This window comes from Nematostella vectensis, chromosome 15 (assembly GCF_932526225.1).
Source record: "Nematostella vectensis chromosome 15, jaNemVect1.1, whole genome shotgun sequence".
Classification (NCBI taxonomy): Eukaryota; Metazoa; Cnidaria; class Anthozoa; order Actiniaria; family Edwardsiidae; genus Nematostella; species Nematostella vectensis.
Genome location: NC_064048.1, coordinates 10,928,148 through 10,951,911, shown reverse-complemented (window position 1 = coordinate 10,951,911; position 23,764 = coordinate 10,928,148). Strand labels below are relative to the sequence as shown.

The following is a 23,764-nucleotide window of genomic DNA, read 5'->3' as shown; positions in this document are numbered from 1 at the left end:
CTGAAGGTATTGTTGAGAAGCAGACCGTAGTGACCGGGAATGAGTTTTATACTTGCATAGATCTTTAATTATATAGTGGAGCCATTTCATTGAGAGATTTAAAAACGGTCAGTAAAATTTTAAAAATTATCTTAGTACTTTACTGGTAACCAGTGGAGATCTTGCAGGATAGGTGTTACAGGCTCAGTCTTTTTTGTTAAGCTGATAATACGAGCAGCTGTGTTTTGAATAAGTTGTAATTTATGAATTTGGTAGTCAGGTAATCCATAAAGGAGGGAATTGCAATAGTCTAGTTTTGAAGTGATAAAGGCATGTATATGTATTTCTGTGGAATTCTTGTCAAGGTACTTCCTAATTTTGCCAATATTTATGAGGTGGAATCTTGCAGATTTACATACCGTTTTGAGGTGATCTTCAAAAGAAAGATACTTATCAAGAATTACTCCCAGATTCCACGCAGCGGAGGCAGGTTTGATGATTTCATCAACCACCTTTACATGATCAAGACTTGGGGCAGGACAGAACTTGGAGGAAAAAAGAATAAGTTCTGATTTATCATGATTTAGTTTTAGCCCATTATGCACCATCCAGGCATTGATCTCATGAACACAACATTCAACTTTAGTTTTAGCCATCAAAGGTTCATCGTGTGAATTACCTCGAAAAGAAACGTAAAGTTGTGAATCATCCGCATAAAGGTGGTATAGAATGCCATGTCGTGCTATTATCTGAGCAATGGGCGAAGTATAGGCAAGATAGAGTAGCGGGCCTAGGACAGAGCCCTGAGGAACACCTCGTTCCAGGCTACGCAAAGATGACTTGCAGTCCTCAACCCGTACATACAGTTTGCGGGATGTAAGGTATCAGCGGAACCAAGCGAGAACATTGCCAGTCAGGCCATAACTCAATGAGAGACGTGAAAGAAGAATGGAATGATCAACGGTATCAAATGCCGCCGACAGGTCAAGCAGTAGCATCAATACCGAGTTTCCACCATCAATGGCACATAAGATGTCATTCAGCACCTTAATAAGAGCTGTCTCCGTGGAATGGAATTTCTTATAAGAAGATTGGAGGGAAACATCCAAATTATTGCTAACTATATGCTTTGTCAATTGTTCAGCAACAGCTTTTTCGATCACCTTAAAAACCATCGGTAGGTTAGAGACTGGACGAAAGTTAGGGTAAAGTAGGTGATTGGCATTGTGCTTTTTCAATGAAGGGTGAAGTTCAGCAACTTTCATTGGATCAGGCATTACACCTGATGAAAGCGAGGCATTAACAATCCTGGTTATTTTAGGAAGGAGTGTACTAAAGCATCCCTTTAAGAGGGAGGCCGGCAAAGGATCAAGATTACAAGACTTCGATATAGGCTTGTGAGCTAAGATTTTAACATCATCTTCCGAAATTACATCAAATTCACTCATTTCTACTGTACACGTATGGTCACAATAAGGGTTGGGGCCAACCATGGTTTGCTGTTCCATTAGATCTAGATGGATTTTAGATATTTTTTCATTTAAGAAACCAGCAAAGTTGTTGGCTAATACCTCACTACAGAAGGCAACTGGGTAATATTGAACTGACTTCTTCTCAAGAAGTTTGTTAATGGTTTTGAAAAGAACCTTTTGATCCAAAGAATGCTCCTGTATGATCGATGTGTAGTATGAGGTCTTTAGTGAATCAATAAGATTGTAGACTACCCCACACTGGTAAGCATAATTAGCACGGTCAGTTGGGAGACCAGTGGAAACCCATTTCCTCTCTAAGCGCCGTCTCTTTCTCTTTTCCTTAGAGACCTCGGGTGTATACCAGGCAGCTTTTGGGCGGATGGTAACAAGTTTCGCCTTTAGTGGAGCATGCTTGTCTAACAGTGCCTTAAGGGTGTTGTCATACTTTATAACCAGGTTATTAATATTCACTTGTTGGTTTTGAAAAAGTTCAGAGTTGAGAAGGTCTTCAGAAAGTTGGTCTATGTCAACCGATCGAAGCTTTCTGAAATTCACAACTTTCTTCGCAAACTGTGGTTTGCAAAGGTCAAGTTCACAGTGTATGGCATGGTGGTCAGAAATCATCGGGTTCCGGACAGAAATCCCTTTGATGATGTCATCATCAGACCTAGTTATTACAAGGTCTAGGGTGTGGCCATCTTTATGCGTTATGCCTTTGGCGTGCTGCTTTAGGTCGAATGCATCTAATGTGTTGGAAAACTTTTTAGCCTATCTGTCATTAGCATCATCCATGTGGAGATTGAAATCACCAATGAACAACAGCTGACCATTAGACTCAGCGAGAACCTGCACCAGTAATCGAGAACTCATCAAAAAAACAATGTGTATGTGGATTCAGGTGGTCTGTAGATAACAAAAATCCTGAGCTGGACAGAATCACGAAGCCGCACATCCATGAACTCGAACGTGTTGAAATGTTCACAAATCCGGCTGTTGATTTCAAGACGATCTTTAAAGAGCAGTGCAACACCACCACCTCTTGCATTTAGCCTTGGGCTGTGAAGAAAACGGTATCCTGTAGGACAAAGGGTACCCATTTCGGCAGAATTGTAATCACCATTCTTAAACCACGTCTCCGTGATTGCCAATATATCTATGGCATTGTCCACCGTAAAGTCTTTTATAGTTGGAGCTTTATTATTTGCTGATCTAACATCATCAAGGTGAGACAGACGCAGTCTGATCTTTTTGTTTATATTATCTTTGTTGGTATTGACAATAGGGATCGGGATTAAATTACTTGATCTCACCGATTTTCGTTTAGATTGAGACTCCACCAGTTTATCATTTGCTGGATAGTTATTGACAAGAACAGGGATGGGTTGCCTTACATTGTTCATCATCGAAAAGTTATATGTTCGATGAAGGTGCTGAGGGTTGTTCATTTCTAGCTGCGACTGTTGAGTATCAATAAGATTACGAGCGTTTCGTGTCCGAGTCCATGTAGAACTACGAACTTTAGAGTTAGATGAAACAACTGTTGGAATGGGGCTGTTCTCAGGTCCAGGGTTCAGTTTGAAAACTAGGTCACCTTCAAGAGGGAGGTGAAAGGTGGCACTCCTGTTGCTATAATACATGCAAGGGCATTTCTGTCGTCTGATTCGTACTCTTGAACAGAAAATCGGTCGAGTGGAGCAATGTCCTATCCATCGAACCTCGGAGGAAACAGGCGCTTTCGAAGACGCCAGCACCAGCATAAGTAAAACATAGAAAACAAGTGCAAGGCTGCTCCTCATTGTGCGCACCAGAAACCAGAAAGAAAAAATATTTGTACTTGATGATGGAAATTGGGTGTTTCAAGAAAATAAGAAGTTTTGACTAAAATTACTTTCTTATTATATACTTTGTTATTACTTATTAAAAACTAAAATATAAATAAGATTTTATAAAGTCTGTCAAACTGGTTCATTTACTTTAGTTCAATTAGTTGTTTTTTATCCATTTAACGTTTGTAAACTTTTATACATTTAGTTTAACTTTATTTTGTACTTATGTACGTACTTTTGCAATTTTCAGCAATTAGCGCGCAGATGAATAACATAAAGTACAAATAAGTAATTTGTAAATGTACAAGACCTATACTTTGTACGGTGAAAACACAGTGAGTGTGACGCACTTTACTTTTACCAATTACAGCCTGCCCCTCACATTTGAGGATTGTTGGCTTGCTTGGATTGTTGGATTGCTGACTTTCAAAAAGAACAATGCGGTAGGAACGCAATCAAATATGCAAATATTGCTAGGGCGGTGAATTAATTAAGTTTAGTAAAAATAAAATGAAAATAAAATTACACAGAAAATCAATCAGAAAATGGCAACGAGAAAGAATCAATCAAAAGAGTGTAGCCTCACAAGCATAGACTTTATCAAACAGGCTGCCTAGGCAGCTCACAAAGCTTTGTTGATCACCAGAGCGTACAAACAAGTCAAGAAGTATTTGGCGGGAAAATTAAATAGACGGGTATTAAAAGAAACTGACAAACTTAGGTAAAGCAATCAATTATGAGCGCACGTAAAAGCACAGTAACGACTAGGAGTATAAATAAATAAGAGCATCAAGAGCAAGAATGGTTGTGGTTTACCAGGAGTTCCAATATAGCTGTAGAAAATGTCGTCTGAGGCTCTGGTCTCTACAGTCTCTGCAAAATCGTGTATAAAATGCTTTCTAAATCAGTTACGTTAGTCGTAGCCACGACTTGGTCCAAAAAACGATGTCCTCCCGCTTAATAAAATATGATTTCTCGTAGTGTTTTCACTTGATTTCAATAGTCTTTGGTAGAAATTGACGGAGCTCTGTAGAACACGTCCGACCACGCAGACATCAACTAATTATGTCTATAGTATAAGCTCTGTTACGAACTTATCACACGAACGGCGGCGAGTTCCGAACCTTTTCCCACAGAGAGCTCACCTCCACAGTCTGAGCAGTTTTAGTTTTTTTCGGAGCCTTTCTACGGTTTAAATAAAGTTCCGAACCGCGTTCCGTTGTTGTTTTACTGCGTATGTGCCGCTTGTCTGCCTGGCGCTGTCTGGCGCTTGTCTCATTGGTTAGCGGTCTAACGGCTGTCGTCTCGACTGCGAAATGGCTTCCTTGTCACGACATACCTTACAAAAAGAGAAAAGGGATGAAACTCTGGCTAATTTTTCTGCCGCTAGCGTGTTGAGCACATGCGGACGGAAGTGAAATTACCGGAAGTAATTTCAAAGCGTGACGTCACCTTTTGAAAAACTCAACGGCGGCAACAGAGCCACTAAATCTTCAAATATGGCTTCGGCTCTCTTTCAATCTGTTACGAATGTTCATTCCTAAACACAAATTCGGAAACATTTCTTAAAAGTACCGCATAGAATATGTTTTAAAAAAGGTTTAAAACAGGAATAAAATATTTTTCGACAAACAAATTTAATAAAAAAGACTAGTAGAAACAAAGAGAAGTGTACAAACTTACATGTTTTTATTTCAAGAGTTGTCTCAATCAAACATCGTAGGCGAGAGAAGCAAGCATGGGCTGGCGCGATTCGCTTATTAGTATGCAAACGGAAGTAAAATTTCATTGATGCATCTACTTCCGTCCGCATGTGCTTCGCATGAAACGGCAGAATAGCGGCAGAAAATCAAGGATTTGCGAGATGCTGTATTGTGGGGTTTAGAACGTGTTTCTTTGATTCTTGACATGATCAAGTAAAAGAGCCACCTTTCTTCTAGTTTTGTACGAATTTTGGGCCGATAAATTTCAAAAAAAGGAATTTTTCTGGCGTGTTTTCTAGCGCAGGTAAAAAGAGTTTCATCCCTTTTCTCTCTTTGTAAGGTATGTCACGACAGGAAGCCATTTCGCAGTAAATTCCTGTGATGCAACTTTTTTTTAATACTTTCTCTTTCTTCAAGAATCTCATGCGAATCGGGAGTTTGACTTTTGATATTTTTGCGCTCCTGATAGCCTGGTAACGAGAGATGACAAAACATAAATAGTCCAGTCAATCGATGAAATTTTTTTTATAGATTTTTGTCCGTTATAGCGACGCGGGTACCCTGTGGTTTTGCTCCGACTCATGGAAAATATTCATATCGCTTTTGCCAAACGCGACCACTTTCATATAAGGAAACTAATATGTTCCTTATTTGGAAAAACTGCATGATTCTTGTCATTTTTAAGGTTGCCCCGTACCGCAGGTGCTTCGTAAACTTTATAACTTAAACGGTTACTATCACCATCTTTAGTCAATGGAGAAAGAATCTGAAAAGAAACTAAGATTCCTCGGTACCAGACCCCCAAAAACGACAACGTTTTCTTGATATGTCAGGTTGTTCCACTAAAGGGATTTTTGGAGACTTTTATGTCAACTAGGTTATATCACTTGTTCCAAATCCGTGTTGATATAAATTCTATTGCAATTAGTTCCACCTGAAACCACAGATTGACTGGACTAAAACATCCAATCGATCGCGCAATAGTGTCATAATAGTACCCTGATCAGATGAATCCTTTTTCTAAAAAGCCTAGTTTTAATATAAGAATAAATAAAAAAAAGTATAGAATGGTAAAAAAGAATAAAAGGAAAAACTGCAAGCCCCAGAGAACCCTAAAGAAGCAAAACTACTGATAGTTAAAAACGATTGCTACAAGGAAGAAAAACAATAACAAGAAAATGGCTGATGATGATAATTGTTTAACCGTAGATAAACAAGTTAACAAGGCAGTAGAACTCATTTCTACAATATCAAGCAGGAGTTAGATGATTGCTGTCTACGGGCATACGCCAAATTCTTCGTATTATCGGGTTTCCCGTTCTTCCACACATGTTTCTGGATGACTTTCTCCACCTCGTCTCTCGCGACTTTCTTGATTTTAGTGTTGTATTCCCGCATCACTTTCTCTCGGGCGTCTTTGGAGAGTTTCATGATCTTAACCTGGTCAGGTGGTAACTGGAGCGTGGCGTTTGCTGCTTCTAAAGCTGTAAAAAAAGACGGGTATTTTTTAAAGGATGAAGTTTTTCATGAGGAAAATGATAATAATAAAAAATGATGATGAAAACGATGGTGATAAAAATGATGATGAAGAAAACGATGGTGATGAAAATGATGATGATGGAAATGATGGTTATGATAATAAAACGGATTATGTAAATTTGAGGTCAGTCCTGGAGATAACAAAAAGACTACCGAATCCATACCAATTTCGGAGCAAAAAGAATGAAAAAAAGTATTCAATGGTATTTTAAGTTGTACTGATGACGATGACGCTGATGATGAAGACAACGGAGATGTTGATGGTGATGATTCACAGGATATTATCCTTCTGCGGCCTCGCCTCACTCGTGCTCGACCAGTTGGACCGTCCGAGAGCCTACAATATCAGATGGTTTGGCCGACAAACCAGTTCGACGACAAGCATGTTCGTTTCGCCTACAAGCCTTTTTCGTCAAAATAAGAAGATTGTGAAATAAAAGACAAGAAAGTATTCTCAAACTCAAGTGACAACAAGCCGCCATGAATACAACTCGAGCCGACATGAATATAATCTTATGACAATAAAAGTTGTGAGATACAGATTATTTTTTTGTAAGTTACTTTTTTGCAAATCCACTAAGGCGCGCGTGACAGGCATCTAACGCCGCCGTGAATACAACCCGAGCGTGCGCATCTAAACATAGACTTGTCCTTGAGAGCGTCGTGGAATTAATGTAATACAGATGACTATACCTGCTTATGGGATCCTGGTTGTACTTATTGAAATGATGATGATGATGATGGTAGTGGTGGCGCATTTTAATGAGATTCTGGTTGTACTGATTGAAATCGTGACAATAATGCCAAAAGATGATGATGATGAAAAAAGATGATGATGGTGATGGTGGTTGCGCATTTTAATAAGAATCTGGTTGTAATGAACAAAATGATGATGATGATGAAAAAGATGATGATGGTGGTGGTGCGTGGTTGTTATGATAAAGAAAAAGGAAAGAAAAAGAAGAAAAAAGGCATAAAAATTTAAAAAAGAAGAACAAGAAACGATAAAAAATGGCAACAATTTTGATGTTATACTGTCTAGTCACGTGGTAGGTGGTTGTTATGGTAACAACATGGCGTCACAAACCTTTCTGCGTAGCCTCTTTTTTAGCCGTAGGCGCCACGTGATGTTCCATCCACGTCTTGAGAGTGGCCAAGCCGTACACAGGAATCGCCGCGTGCTTGTTGATATCAGACATATAGTGATTCATCACGACTGTCGTCTGCGCACGCGCGGCTTCTTTGGCTGACGTCACAATATCTGGTTTGACGTCTTTGTTAAATGATGACTTCAGTTGTGACGTCATAGGGGGCTTGATCAAGGCCCTGACGGCTGTGGTGGCTTTTTTCTTAGCGATGGAGCTCACTGCACTGTCGAGATGCTTTTGAAGCTAGTGATTCGTAGAGCAAAAGCAGTCAGGAGTAATACAGTATGCTTTGTTGCTGTAAATTAAGATTACATTTAACCTTATTGTAATGATTATATTGATGCTTATTATGATAATAATGATGATAACCTTGTTGTTGATGATAATGATGATGAAGATGATGACGTTGTTATTGATAATAGTGAATAATAACAATAATTTAAAATTTTATTTACAAGAATTTATTTTACGTCGATGACGTGAGGGGTGGTTACCCAGCTCGGGGAGCTCATGGTACAGTACAAGAAGAAGATGACATTTGATGATAATGACGATACATTGTGTTGACAATTGTAATAATCGATGATTTGTCATGGTACAGTACAAGAAGAAGATGACATTTGATGATGATGACGATACGTTGTGTTGACAATTGTAATAATTGATGATTTGTCTTGGTACAGTACAAGAAGAAGATGACATTTGATGATGATGACGATACGTTGTGTTGACAATTGTAATAATTGATGATTTGTCATGGTACAGTACAAGAAGAAGATGACATTTGATGATGATGACGATACATTGTGTTGACAATTGTAATAATTGATGAGTTGTCATGGTACAGTACATGAAGAAGATGACATATGATGATGATGACGATACATTGTGTTGACAATTGTAATAATTGATGATTTGTCATGGTACAGTACAAGAAGAAGATGACATTTGATGATGATGACGATACATTGTGTTGACAATTGTAATAATTGATGATTTGTCATGGTACAGTACAAGAAGAAGATGACATTTGATGATGATGACGATACATTGTGTTGACAATTGTAATAATTGATGATTTGTCATGGTACAGTACAAGAAGAAGATGACATTTGATGATGATGACGATACATTGTGTTGACAATTGTAATAATTGATGATTTGTCATGGTACAGTACAAGAAGAAGATGACATTTGATGATGATGACGATACATTGTGTTGACAATTGTAATAATTGATGATTTGTCATGGTACAGTACAAGAAGAAGATGACATTTGATGATGATGACGATACATTGTGTTGACAATTGTAATAATTGATGATTTGTCATGGTACAGTACAAGAAGAAGATGACATTTGATGATGATGACGATACGTTGTGTTGACAATTGTAATAATTGATGATTTGTCATGGTACAGTACAAGAAGAAGATGACATTTGATGATGATGACGATACATTGTGTTGACAATTGTAATAATTGATGATTTGTCATGGTACAGTACAAGAAGAAGATGACATTTGATGATGATGACGATACATTGTGTTGACAATTGTAATAATTGATGATTTGTTATTGTTGATAAAGACAATGATAGGGGTGTTGAAAATGAGGATGATTTTCATAATGATAAAACCCTCCCTGTTTGCTTCTAATACCCCAATCCTATTGTAATAATTTTATGTTTATTTTCGAATTAAACAATTAACATACCTCTGCTTTGATGATCTCTTTATATCCAGGCATTTGCTCATCCAGCACGCGTTTCAACTCAGCCTCGTCCGAATCGAGAGGGAAATCCAGGTGCTGGAGCTGATCCCCGGTCTGTTTGACAGTGAACACAGCGAGTAGGTCCTCACAAGCGTTTGCTGTCCGCCACATGAAAGTATCTATATTCTGGTCCCAGGAATCATTCGCTGTGCTTTGTGTTGCAATATTCTGTGCCTCCTCCAGCTCCTGTGGAAAACAAAACGATGAGGAAAATTCCATGCTTACCCCTATCACTTCTACCATTGTCACCATCCCCCCTCCCCCCCCCCCCCCCCGAACCCTGCATACCGTTTTCATTCTTGTAACCCTGCATACCGTTTTCATTCTTGTGACGAGTACGCCGATCGTCTTCCCGGCGTCCTTTGCCTCCCCCTTGTACTGGAATGTTCCAAGCCCTGTACTGGTTTTCTCGTATTGCTCGAGTCGCTCCTTCCATCGGGCAGTGATATTATTCACAACTTGCAATACTTTGGAAGCAGCTTTCATGGACTCTGCAGAAAACAAAGGTAAAGTATTACCCACTTGTGATATTACAGGCCATCCGCCACACTTTAAATAAAACTTTTGAGGTTAGTCTCTGGAAAGAAGATTTGATAATCAATTAAGTCTTAGCGATTTATCTGTACTGTAAGGGACTACAGATTCTTAGCCATCAAGAAACAGGGCTGCTTTTAGAAGATTCGGAATAGCAAAGAAGACGGAAAATAATTGTGCACTATGGTGTAGCAATATCTTTAACGGGGTCGCGTTTCATTTATTGGAGATAGAATAGATAGGATAACAAGAACATCCACTAAAATAGTGAATATTATTGAGTCAAGTTATTGAGTTCCTGAGAGACTACGATTTAATGAAAACAACAGAATAACAACACAAAGTATTATCCGCTTGTAAAACAACATATGCGCGTATATATTGTTTTGATAACACAACATGTACAGGACATTTGTTTTAATGGGGGAGGGGGCACCGATTGACCCCTTCCTCCTGGATCCGCCCTTGTCACTTTGTATTGGAATCTTACCTTTCGTTTTTTCGTCACAATTACCACTTTCCTCAGCCTTGTGAATGTTATCCATGATCAAGCCCGATGAAACTCCCGCCACGACGCCTGCTATGATGGCTGAAAACACAAAGGCAAATTACAGAAGAATTGTATTATTGTCATTTCACAATAACAAACAACAGGGACTTTAGGACTTAAGGAACCGACCACAACAATGACGCATTGCAAAAGTCAACACATTTTTCAAACATTAAGCATCTATGAAATGTGGCACAGCTAGTTTGTATATGGACCCACCCCTCGTTTTGAAATTACAGTTATCTTGGTATCTTATTAATTACCTTAATACCTTGTAAAACCGTTATTTTTCGGTCACAAAATTTTACCGACTTATTGGAATAAACATAAGGTTAACTTCAAACCCCACATAATTGTAGTACTCTTAGCAACACACTTTATTCGAGGTATGAAACAATTCTAGATGTGAGAACTTAAATTCCTAATAGATGGTTTCCCTGGAATAAAAAATGGCGGCTGGCATAGCCTGCTTGATACCTGGCAGGATGTTTGTAGTGATGATATTTCTCCAGAATCCGTTTTCTGCAGCTTCTTCAACAGCAGCCTCGATTCCCTGCTCCACTTCCTGTTCCACGACCTCCTCGACTTCCTGTTCCACCACTTCCTCTACCGCATTCTCCACCACATTCTAGTCCATGTGGGACAAGGGGAATATTTTAGTGAGTGATGCGACCAATAAGATGATCAAGACGCTTATAATGATGACCCATTACATATACACAAAGTGTATATGAAATATAGCAGACTGTTATAATTTGCCTTCAGCCTCAGAACCCTTACTCCCTCTAATATCCTGATGTCTAATGTCTGATGTCTAATGTCTAATGTCTAATATCCGAATTCACCCTCCCCTTCGCTTTTTTTTCTTGTGGACAACACTATCACAGGTAGCCTCCAGCTTTACTAGATTTGCTTTATCGACCGCGGCCTTAATCTAGAGCGCGCGCTGTCAACTTACAACAGGTAGCCCCTATCTTTACTAGCTCACGTACCTCGACTTGGTCTTCTATGGCTGCCTCCACCATTTCCTCTACCGCGGCCTCGACCTGAACCTCGACGGCCTCCTCGATGGCTTGCTCCACGGCCTGCTCAACAACTTGCTCAATCACCTCCATTTCGATCTCTTCCGCCATGATGGTGCTGATCTAAGCAAATAAGATATACAGTAAACACCCGCGCGTTGGGGCTTTTTGCTCACCAATCATTGGCTGTCGTTTTTTTAATGGCCAAAGAGTCTTGGACTCTCGCGCGTAGCCTACGAAAACCCCGAAAACAGGAAGTTCGCATACCATGGCCGCCATCTTGGATATCCAAGATGGCGGCCGTGGGGTTTTCGTGCCGGAAAAACTATCAAAGCCTACAAGTAGGCTATCTAGCGCGGGAAACCTCTGATATCCTAGACAAGTGGGGTCCTGGGTCTATTTTCAAAATGGCGGCCTTCAAAATAGAACATAGAAAAAACGAATTCCTGCACGTTAATAACGTTGACAGACATGCACAATTCTGGGGTGACATAAAGCCAATAAGAGCTATTGGAATGTAATGTCCTTTTAAGGGATTGACCGACCGAGCTAAAAAGACGACAGTTCTCAAAACAATATTGTTTAATATGCCAAGCAAGGGGGGGGGGGGGATAACTTAATTTTGTACCCTTCTTAGGATGCCAGTAAGTACTAGAAGACTGCAAACCATAAAACGCAATCCAGGTCAATTCAGTTAAATATCAGCAATGCAGCACATTACCATTTTTGGTAATATCGATTTACCTACTTATAATGCAAATATTCATAATGGCTGCGCGGAGTTTGAAACTTGAATTTGTTTTTTTAGCGAGACGTCGCATCGCAAAAAAGTGACCAAAATAGCAAAATATCCTGCTCAAACCTGAGTTCTATACATAAAATATACCAAGCTTAGAAACTTACCTCCAAAAAAAAATAACCAAACCTAAATTCTATAGCCCAAGCATACAAAATCTTTCTATAAGGGAGCTTCAACTCTCAGTTTTGCATATTAAATCAAATCAATTTTATTCCATTTTTATAAAAAAGACAACAAACAAACTCTGTGCAATAGGCACTGAGAAAAAAATGGGCCTGAAGTATCACCAAATATAAATATTTATTTTCCATACAGTATGATATCTATGACTGCACAATCATACTCCTTGAATCTCCAAGGCCTAGTAATCAAACCTGGTACAAGAGGGGTAAAAAGAAGGGCATAATATGCTAAAATAAGCATTTGCGATAAGGACTTTTTCTCAAATTAGCCCCTCCCCCAAAAAAAAATATCCAAACCTGAGTTCTATACATAAAATATACCAAGCATAGAAACTTACCTCTCAAACAAATACCCATAGCTAAGCTAGAACACTGTGAATTTTGCCCAAAACAGATAAGCTATATCAGATAACGTTGGTTTCTGTCCAGATCTTGTAGAAATATATATTTCTTATCATTTATAGTGATATAAATTTGATTATTAATTTCTTTTATTGATTTTCATGATTTGGGAACCCTGTGGTTTTTTATACAAGCCTTGTACGGGGAAATAAATTCGATGTGGTTTTCTGGGTGTTTGCGTGCTCCGATTTTTTTTTTGGCTTTTAGTATGTAAAGGGGACCTAATTAATACAAAAACGTTGAAAAACCTTGTGTTGCAATTAGTCCGATCTTAAACTGTAGATTGAGTACCGTCAATCAAACTTCCTTACATCATAGCATGATTCACTTATGCCTAGTGCACACTAGCGACATATCGACATAACGACTTGGGCGCGCGAATTCTTTTCTTCGACATAACGACATGGACATAACGACTTAAGAGAAAAATTTATGTCATTTATGTCCATGTCGTTATGTCGGGCTTAACTTAGTGTGCGCGCCCATGTCGTTATGTTGTTATGTTGCTAGTGTGCACTAGGCATTAGTTTCAGCGTGACACGTTATCCACTGTCAATCAAACCTCTTCACATCTAGCGTGACATAACAATCATTTGTTCTTCAAACTTCTTCACGTCATAGCATGATGCTCTAAATCTCAGCGTGACACACATATCAAACCTCTTCACGTCTAGCGTGACACGCTATCAACTGCCAATTAAACCTCTTCACGTCTAGCTTGACACGCTATCAACAACTGCCAATCAAACCTCTTCACGTCTAGCGTGACACGCTATCAACAACTGCCAATCAAACCTCTTCACGTCTAGCGTGACACGCTATCAACAACTGCCAATCAAACCCCTTCACGTCTAGCGTGACACGCTATCAACTGCCAATAAACCTCTTCACGTCTAGCGTGACACGCTATCAACAACTGCCAATCAAACCCCTTTACGTCTAGCGTGACACGCTATCAACAACTGCCAATCAAACCTCTTCACGTCTAGCGTGACACGCTATCAACAACTGCCAATCAAACCCCTTCACGTCTAGCGTGACACGCTATCAACAACTGCCAATTAAACCTCTTCACGTCTAGTGTGACACGCTATCAACAACTGCCAATTAAACCTCTTCACGTCTAGCGTGACACGCTATCAACTGCCAATCAAACCTCTTCACGTCTAGCGTGACACGCTATCAACAACTGCCAATCAAACCCCTTCACGTCTAGCGTGACACGCTATCAACTGCCAATAAACCTCTTCACGTCTAGCGTGACACGCTATCAACAACTGCCAATCAAACCCCTTCACGTCTAGCGTGACACGCTATCAACAACTGCCAATCAAACCTCTTCACGTCTAGCGTGACACGCTATCAACAACTGCCAATCAAACCTCTACAAGTCTTAGAGTGACACGCTATCATTTGTTATTCAAACTTATTCACCCATGGAAGTAATGATAATGAAAATATCCTAAGGAATCTACTTCACTCCAGCCTGCTTAACAACCAAATAATGACTCCACCAAAATGATAATAAATAAAAAAAACATGACATGTTTAGAGAAGGGTAAATATCAACAATATTTTAACGAAATAAATAATAAAGTATTCAAATAATCTTCGACAGATATCAAGTTAAGAATTATCGCTTTGTTAGTTTAAACCAAATTAAATAATCTGCGATTCTATACCTGAGGACTATTCAAGGAGTAATAGATTTTACTCTACTTATTGTTTCAGTTCTTATCTTGTCGTATGGAATGCCTGTGATCTGTTATTACTTCAACTCTCCTGACGCCAAGAAAACAATTTAAGTTTTACGTTGCGAAACTACAATATACATGTTTTACTTTTGCGAAATTGAAATCTCTACTTCAGGAACATGGGGCTACGCAAGCCTGCTCAAAAATCCTATTGTTAAGCGACTAAAAAACCTTTTTAACTTACCTACTTTTGAGAATTTGTATCGGTTGTGATGTTATTCGTCGGATTGCTTGGTGGCTTGCGTCGAATAACAACCAAATCGCGTGATGAGCTACTTAGCTTACACGATGATGAAACCGGAACGGACCATCAGTAATACACCATTAGACACGAAAAACGTGAGGGGGAGGGAATAGGGAAAGAAAACAACCCCCATGGTCCCGGTGGTGTGGGGACAACGTGAGGGCTTTGAGCACTTATGGATGTATAACTGGGTCCACATTCGACCTTTTTCGCTTAAATACTAAGTAAACTTACATTTTGATGTTGAACAAGCATGACCTTATCTAAGTGTTGAAAAATGTGCAAAGCTATTAATGATTCACATCCACAAAAACTGCGAGTTTTGACTCGCTTTTAGCGAGAGAACTTTTTGATGTAAAGAAAAGTGAATAGCATAGATGAAAAATAGATGGTTATCCAAAACCAGTTGAGTAGTATTTTTTTAATTGCGCGCCATCATTTTTTACAGGTGCAAGTACCTTATGAACGAAGAAATTGACAGAGTTTTCTATGTTATCAGACTTGCGCAACAAATAACAAATAATTTAATAGCGCAAGATGATTATTTTTAAAAGGTTACCCTCATAGTAATCTGTACATGTACTCGCTAAAGTGTACTCGCTAAAGTGTACTCGCTATAGTGTACTCGCTAAAGTGTACTCGCTAAAGTGTACTCGCTATAGTGTACTCGCTAAAGGGTACTCGCTAAAGTGTACTCGCTATAGTGTACTCGCTACAGTGTACTTGCTAAAGTGTACTCGCTACAGTGTACTCGCTAAAGTGTACTCGCTATAGTGTACTCGCTAAAGGGTACTCGCTAAAGTGTACTCGCTATAGTGTACTCGCTACAGTGTACTCGCTAAAGGGTACTCGCTAAAGTGTACTCGCTAAAGTGTACTCGCTACAGTGTACTCGCTAAAGTGTACTCGCTATAGTGTACTCGCTAAAGGGTACTCGCTAAAGTGTACTCGCTATAGTGTACTCGCTACAGTGTACTCGCTAAAGGGTACTCGCTAAAGTGTACTCGCTAAAGGGTACTCGCTATAGTGTACTCGCTAAAGTGTACTCGCTACAGTGTACTCGCTAAAGTGTACTCGCTATAGTGTACTCGCTAAAGGGTACTCGCTAAAGTGTACTCGCTATAGTGTACTCGCTACAGTGTACTCGCTAAAGGGTACTCGCTAAAGTGTACTCGCTAAAGGGTACTCGCTATAGTGTACTCGCTAAAGTGTACTCGCTAAAGTGTACTCGCTACAGTGTACTCGCTAAAGTGTACTCGCTATAGTGTACTCGCTAAAGGGTACTCGCTAAAGTGTACTCGCTATAGTGTACTCGCTACAGTGTACTCGCTAAAGGGTACTCGCTAAAGTGTACTCGCTAAAGGGTACTCGCTATAGTGTACTCGCTAAAGTGTACTCGCTACAGTGTACTCGCTAAAGTGTACTCGCTATAGTGTACTCGCTAAAGGGTACTCGCTAAAGTGTACTCGCTATAGTGTACTCGCTACAGTGTACTCGCTAAAGGGTACTCGCTAAAGTGTACTCGCTAAAGTGTACTCGCTAAAGGGTACTCGCTAAAGTGTACTCGCTAAAGTGTACTCGCTACAGTGTACTCGCTAAAGTGTACTCGCTATAGTGTACTCGCTAAAGGGTACTCGCTAAAGTGTACTCGCTATAGTGTACTCGCTACAGTGTACTCGCTAAAGGGTACTCGCTAAAGTGTACTCGCTAAAGGGTACTCGCTATAGTGTACTCGCTAAAGTGTACTCGCTACAGTGTACTCGCTAAAGTGTACTCGCTATAGTGTACTCGCTAAAGGGTACTCGCTAAAGTGTACTCGCTATAGTGTACTCGCTACAGTGTACTCGCTAAAGGGTACTCGCTAAAGTGTACTCGCTAAAGGGTACTCGCTATAGTGTACTCGCTAAAGTGTACTCGCTAAAGGGTACTCGCTATAGTGTACTCGCTACAGTGTACTCGCTAAAGGGTACTCGCTAAAGTGTACTCGCTAAAGGGTACTCGCTATAGTGTACTCGCTAAAGGGTACTCGCTAAAGTGTACTCGCTAAAGGGTACTCGCTATAGTGTACTCGCTAAAGGGTACTCGCTAAAGTGTACTCGCTAAAGGGTACTCGCTATAGTGTACTCGCTAAAGGGTACTCGCTAAAGTGTACTCGCTAAAGGGTACTCGCTATAGTGTACTCGCTACAGTGTACTCGCTAAAGGGTACTCGCTATAGTGTACTCGCTACAGTGTACTCGCTAAAGTGTACTCGCTAAAGTGTACTCGCTAAAGGGTACTCGCTATAGTGTACTCGCTACAGTGTACTCGCTAAAGTGTACTCGCTAAAGTGGACTCGCTAAAGTGTACTCGCTGAAGTGTACTTGCTAAGGTGTACTCGCTAAAGTGTACTCGCTAAAGGGTACTCGCTACAGTGTACTCGCTAAAGTGGACTCGCTAAAGTGTACTCGCTAAAGTGTATTCGCAAAAGTGGACTCACTAAAGTGCAATCGCTTAAGTATTTTTGCTTAAGTTAACTTGATAAGTGTACTCGCTAAAGTATACACGCTTAAGTGAACTCGCTAAAGTATACTCGCTAAAGTGTACATGCTGAAGTGTACTCGCTAAAGTATACTCACTAAAGTGTACTCGCTAAAGTGTACTCGCTGAAATGTACTCGTTAAAGTGTGCTCGTTAAAGTATACTCGCTAAAATTTAGTTAACTTGATAAAGTGTATTCGCTAAAGTGTACTTCCTGAAATTTACTCGCTAAAGTGAACTTGGTGTAAATCATAGCGCCCCTGCATGTACATTCTCCACCCCAAGAAGTAGAATGCAATTTCATCGAGGGTGTGGGGCCTTTTGTCAGTTTAGTTCAAGGCTTAAATCAAATCGCATTTTCTTCAATATTGTCACTCAAACACTGCGTATTTTATATTTCTAATGAGCGGCCATTCTCTAATCCTAATTCAGTACAGGCCCTTGGCGAACACTTGTAGGGCCCCCGAATGTTCCCCCGAAATTTCGATGTGCTCGCATGCTCGCGCAATTTTTTCCCGCCGTGCTCGCCTTCTCATTTCCGCCTAAAAATAATGCTCGCAAGCTCGAAAGTGTTCACAAAAGACCATTCGGGGGCCCTACTTGTGTGCATGAATGAGCACCGCGGATTTTTTTTTTCTCATGCGAGACCGAACATTTTTAATTTTTTAAATAAATATCGAGCAGCAAGCAAGTCGAAAATGAATCAAGTCACGGCCAAACCATTTGCGGCGGCATGCGAGCATAAGCTGAAAACTTGGAGCACATTGAAATCTCGGGGGCCGATAGGGGGTCCATACATTAAAAAGAATATTACACAAATGATAAAAAGCTATAATATTTTAATTTCTGTCATCAATACGATTTGATTCTGCATTCTACAACGCATCTCTGTAAGAAAGAAATGGTTTGTCCCTGCTATTCGAGCCTTGCTAAAAATCAACATCAGCTTGAAAAGAATGTTCACGAGCATACAATATCGTACAGCGCACATTATCAACCTTGCGTTTGAAATTCATAGCTTACGACGCCTACGCAGACAATCTAGTTTTTTTTTTTCTACAGCTCCTCTGTAGTCTTTCTAGTTATGCTATTTGAACTTGGCCATTTTTATTAAAAAAGGTTCTTGTAAAAAGTACTACACTGTGACCGCGTTGCACTGTTGGCGCGTACCAACGATTCGGGGGGGGGGGGGGGGGTCATCTAAAAGAAGAAATAATCCGCTTATTGGCGCCAAGGGGTTCCCGCGCACACAGTGCCCCTCCCCCCCTCCCTGTGTACTCGCTTGCCCTTTTCTTTTACTGATGACGTTGTAACTTTGCGTTCGATGCAGCGTTTCCTTCTATCGGCGGTCTTCCACCATAGTAATTCGTCGCCTCTCTCTCTTGGAGTCTGGGAATGAGCTTGACGACTCGTGCCAGTCCCTTTACGTCCTCCACTCGGTACATGTGCGCGTATTTCGTATTTGCCATTCTCGCCAGCTCGTCCATCCCTTCTAAGTAATCCCCGATTGCAATCACGAACACCTCGATTCCATTCGCTTTCAACTTGAAAGCCTTCCTCTCAGTGCGATGTTTTTCAATATTCGACCTGCCGTCCGTCACAACCAGAACTCGAGCCAGACCTCCCGGCGTAGAACCATATTTGGACGTTGTGAACATTTGAAAAGCCAGCTCCAAAGCATCCTGGGTATTTGTTTTCCCGCCACTTCTAGAAATCCCGCGAAGTTTTCGAACAGCGTCCGCTCGCGAGCTAAAATTCATGAAGGTTTTGGCGCGAGTTGCTATGGTGATGACGGCATGGCGGTTATCTCGTTTGGATTTTGCCACCATTGTTTGTATCGCTTGAACAGCTCGCTGGAATTCCCAGTCACTGACAGAGCTTGAGCTGTCGAGAATGTACATAATGTCAAAAAACGTCGCCAATGCTTGTCTCTTCACAAGTTTACGAGGGCCGTGGTCGGAGCGGAAAAAGAATTTTGTCAGCTTTTCTGCAGTTTCCTCGTGACTTGGTAAGCTTGGATATTTTCCTGAAATGAGACTTCCAAAGTAAGGTCAATAATGCAAGTTAAAATGCTTAATTTGTTTGATTTGGAAAATGTATTCCTGGACAATCTCTTTAAGCGACAAATAAAAATATAAAAATGCATAGCATAGACATATATCAGCAAAAATCAACAATCTCATAATTTGTTTGATATGGAAAATATATTCTGGACAATCTCTTTAAGCGACAAATAAAAATATAAAAATGGCATAGCATACACGGCAAAAAAAGTCCGTGTTTTCCATTATTATGTGAGAAAACGTATAGAAAATCCGCGATAATCTTGAATATTCTTTGGATTTTCCCGTCTTTGTAAAACTGGAGATTTTCCATGGCGTTTTCCTCGCATTTTCCACATCAGATAATCTCACATTTTCAGGCTCCGTTAATCTGAGACATTCCAGGCATTTTCCTCGCAAATTCCATTGCAAGAAAATTTGGAAAAATCCATCGCGTTTTCCCGGCGTTTACTGAGAAGGAAAACTCGAGTAATCCAAAGCTTTTCCTGACAATCAAACGTATGGAAAATTAACCCCGTATAATAACCCCGTTTGGTCGCATTTTCCTCACATTTTCCTTGGTAGGAAAATTCGGAAAAACCAATCGCGTTTTCCCGGCGTTCACCGAGAGGATAACGCGAGTAATCCAAAGATTTTACTCACTAGAAACGCATGGAAAATTAACCCCGAAATAACCCCGTTTGGTCGCATTTTCCTCGCATATTCCTTGGCAAGAAAATGTGGAAAAATCCATCGCGTTTTCCCGGCGTTTACCGAGAAGGAAAACTCGAGTAATCCAAAGCTTTTCCTGAACAGAAAACGCATGGAAAATTAACCCCGTATAATAACCCCGTTTGGTCGCATTTTCCTAGCTTATTCCTTAGCAAGAAAATGTGGAAAAATCCATCGCGTTTTCCCGGCGTTTACCGAGAAGGATAACGCGAGTAATCCAAAAAGTTTTTCCTGTCTAGAAAACACATGAAAAATTAACCCCGTAAAATAACACCGTTTGGTCGCATTTTCCTCGCATATTCCTTGGTAGGGAAATTATGGAAAAATCCATCGCGTCTTACCGGCGTTTACCGAGAAGGAAAACGCGAGTAATCCAAAGATTTTCTGACCAGAAAACGCATGGAAAATTAAACCCGTAAAATAACACCGTTTGGTCGCATTTTCTTCGCTTATTCTTTTACGTTCCAATTGTTTTTGCGAGTTATAATAGTTTATAATAGTTTTTAATACTTATTTATTTGAGAGCGATTACAAGCTGTTATTTAATATAAACGATTTTAATGACATGCTGTTTATTCAAAGTATGAGACTATTTTTATAGTAGATAGGATTTTAAGCAGGGAACGTTTACAAGAAACTATTTATGTGCTATGTTGTAAAATTACGATACGATGTGACATGTTAAATAAATTTGAATTTTATCAACATAATGTGTTGGTTATCTTTAAATACATAGACAACTCTGAGAGAGGAAGGTAAAAGGTTGATGATCCAGCGGGAAAGAGCGGAGAAAACCCGAATTCTGAAGAAATAATCCTGAAAGGAAAATGCTTCGAAAACTCGAATAATCCTGTTAGCAAATGCTGGGAAAACTCGAAGTATCTTGAATAATCCTATAGAGAAAATGCTGGGAAAACTGGAATTTTCTAGAATAATCCTGTATGGAAAACGCGCATTATCCTCGAATGATCCTACAATGATCAAGTAGGAAAACTTACATTTTCCTTCTGGGAAAACGCGAGTTTTCCTCAGAAGGAAAACGCTGGGAAAACTCGCATTTTCCTGAATTTTCCCATTCTGGAAAACGTTAAAGAAAACGGCACGTACTCCAAACTTGGAAAACTGTTAGGAAAATGCCGAGGAAAACGCGCGTTTTCCGATCGGATAATTCGAGGAAAATGCCAAGGTATTTTGCGTTTTCTGCGAATTTTCCTCGCATTATCCGAACAGAAAACGCGGACTTTTTTGCCGTGATAGACATATATCAGCAAAATTTGAGCCAATGAACGTCCATCAGCCAGGGGACATGGGGATGAGATGCCATCTTGTCATTTTGTTCCTCGTCTTTCCCAGCTCGTGCGCGGCCAAAACAACAAAACGGTGTGGCAGACACAACTCGGCGCATAGCGAAAACATCGACTAATAAAGTCTAACCTAAAAGTCAATAGCACTTATTATACAAGTTATAGTATATCATAGTTACTTATATTCTAAGGTCGTTCCTTGACTCCCGACTTCACCGAAAGATGGCCGACCTAAACCGGGAGATACGCCGTCCTTACCGGGAGATACCCGACCTCACCGAGAGAGGAGGAGAGATAACCGACCTACCACCGAGAGACGGACAAGGAATAGCCGACATCACCGAGAGATGTACGAGTGATGACCGACTTCACCGAGAGACGGAAGAGCGATTGCCGGCCTTACCGAGAGATGGACGAGAGATAACCGACATCACCGAGAGACAGACGAGGAATAGCCGACATCACCGAGAGATGCACGAGTGATGACCGACTTCACCGAGAGACGGAAAAGAGATTGCCGACCTCACCGAGAGATACTATTCCTCATCAAGAGAAAACTAACTTCATCGAGAAATACCCAATTTCACCGAGAAATACCAGACCTCACCTAGAGATAGCCGACTTCACCCCGAGAGATACCCGACTCCACCCCGAGGGATACCCGAGAGATTGCCAACTCCACCGAGAGAATGCCTGTACCGCCTCTTGTTGTCATGACCCATTCAGCAGTCATTCCTCACTTTTAAGCGCTGCAATTCAGGTGCTAAGTCAAACCTCTGCCGGAATGCTGGAATGATACAATTGAATATGGGCTGCTAATTTTAACAGCTCCAAATGTTCCGCCCCAAAAAGGCTCCGAAAATCTGTATTTTGCTTTATTAACATACCGCAATCCTCATTATGTTTTCGCGTTTTTACTTTTAGATTATTTTTTCTTCCATTTTTTTTTTGTTTTTTAACGCCAGCAGCTCTCCCCAATTCTTGTATCTTTTGAACGCTGTGCTCATCTGGAAATATCGTTTCAGGTTATCTCGCGTGCCATATCTACGCCAAAAGCCCTGGCTAGTATCACGTTTAATCGGTGAAGATACCCTTACAAATCCAAATACCTCTCTTATCCTAGGAAAAAATGCAAGTTGATTTCAGTGGCAAAACCTTTATTAGAAATTAAACGTAAGGTGGTTATGAGAGTCCGGGGTTAACTCTCCTTAAATACCTCTTTTAAAGAATTAAAAAACCGCAGTGTATTCCCAATCTAAGCTCTTGTAATTGAGATATTAACGATAATATAGCTATTAATAACTATTCAATCCATTAATGGAGTCAAACTGGACACAAATCTCTCTCACCTGGAAGATTTTGAGTCGAAATTCGGCTGCCATATACTCCAGAGACCCTTGCGCATAGTACAAACAGTAAGGAAATTCCCAACGACAACAAGCACGGTTTGCGACCCATTTTCTGTTTGGTTTCTTTACTCAATGACAATTTGCCTTGTACATCTATCGTCAAAAGACTCGACTCCCGAAAGCCACAGACAATATTTCTTTGGGAACCGCTATATCGGGTGTCTCTTAGTCCTGTGCTATTTGGGGAATTGTTGCTGTTTTTCTCCCGTTCGACGTTCTGCGCAAAAGCTGTGACCTTCTGCGCGATAAGTTCGTTTGATAACTCTGTGGTGGGAGCTAGAAAGACGGGAGTCTTAACTCCTGAGCTTGCTCTTATTAAATTTCTCTCATGCGTATTGACAGGCGGCCTATCTCGATCTTTTAATCTCCTTGCGCGCGCCACACATCTCTCAGCTTTACGTCAAGAGAATACCTTTTTTTAGCTATTATTTATTGTTACTGGGATACCTGTTGTAGCCCAGTTATAAAATGCAACTGGTTTTTTTTCGTCGTTTTCCTAACAACGTGCATTATTGCGCAATGCCCAGAAAGCCCATGCGCCACTGTGTATCTTTTCTTTTTTAAACTGATAATACATCTAGTTAATCAAAACTGAGCATTTTGTCAACTTGATGGTCAACACGGCACGATGTACTCTGCAGTGGTGTAGGTGAGCAAGGAGAGGGCGGGGGGAGGGTAAAATCGGAGTGATGGACTCGGGTACTCAGCCCCTGTGTGGGTGTTGTTGCTGGTGTTGTGGTCGGCTTTCCTGTGGTGAGCAAAAGTCGTGACGGCACAGTGAATTTTCTTTCCCTTTCGTTGTATAGGTAGGCTAGTCTCAGACCCCTCACCTC

General features: G+C 40.4%; 3 protein-coding genes across 4 annotated transcripts; all 3 read right to left on the bottom strand.

Annotated features, from left to right (window-relative positions):
• Nucleotides 1-863: 863 nt before the first annotated feature.
• LOC125560618 lies at nucleotides 864-2,075 on the bottom strand. The gene has a single exon (XM_048722422.1). The coding sequence runs from the start codon at nucleotides 2,073-2,075 to the stop codon at nucleotides 864-866; it is 1,212 nt and encodes a 403-aa protein (XP_048578379.1).
• A 3,920-nt stretch (nucleotides 2,076-5,995) lies between these two features.
• Nucleotides 5,996-15,024, bottom strand: LOC5499251. Of its 2 annotated transcripts, none has more exons than XM_048722940.1 (8): nucleotides 14,867-15,024; nucleotides 11,516-11,668; nucleotides 11,001-11,151; nucleotides 10,464-10,562; nucleotides 9,755-9,930; nucleotides 9,383-9,625; nucleotides 7,607-7,910; nucleotides 5,996-6,464 (listed from the first exon to the last, which is right to left on the bottom strand). In XM_048722940.1, exons 2-8 carry the CDS (start codon nucleotides 11,654-11,656, stop codon nucleotides 6,223-6,225), a joined length of 1,356 nt encoding a protein of 451 aa, XP_048578897.1. In that variant the 5' UTR covers nucleotides 11,657-11,668; nucleotides 14,867-15,024; the 3' UTR covers nucleotides 5,996-6,222. The 2 variants fall into 2 exon arrangements, with proteins under 2 accessions (XP_048578897.1, XP_048578898.1); XM_048722941.1 differs by having other exon boundaries at nucleotides 14,871-15,024.
• Nucleotides 15,025-18,266: 3,242 nt separating this feature from the next.
• LOC5502360 lies at nucleotides 18,267-23,312 on the bottom strand. The gene is made up of 2 exons (XM_048723097.1): nucleotides 22,872-23,312; nucleotides 18,267-19,470 (listed from the first exon to the last, which is right to left on the bottom strand). Exons 1-2 carry the CDS (start codon nucleotides 22,978-22,980, stop codon nucleotides 18,740-18,742), a joined length of 840 nt encoding a protein of 279 aa, XP_048579054.1. The 5' UTR covers nucleotides 22,981-23,312; the 3' UTR covers nucleotides 18,267-18,739.
• Between the last annotated feature and the right edge of the window lie 452 nt (nucleotides 23,313-23,764).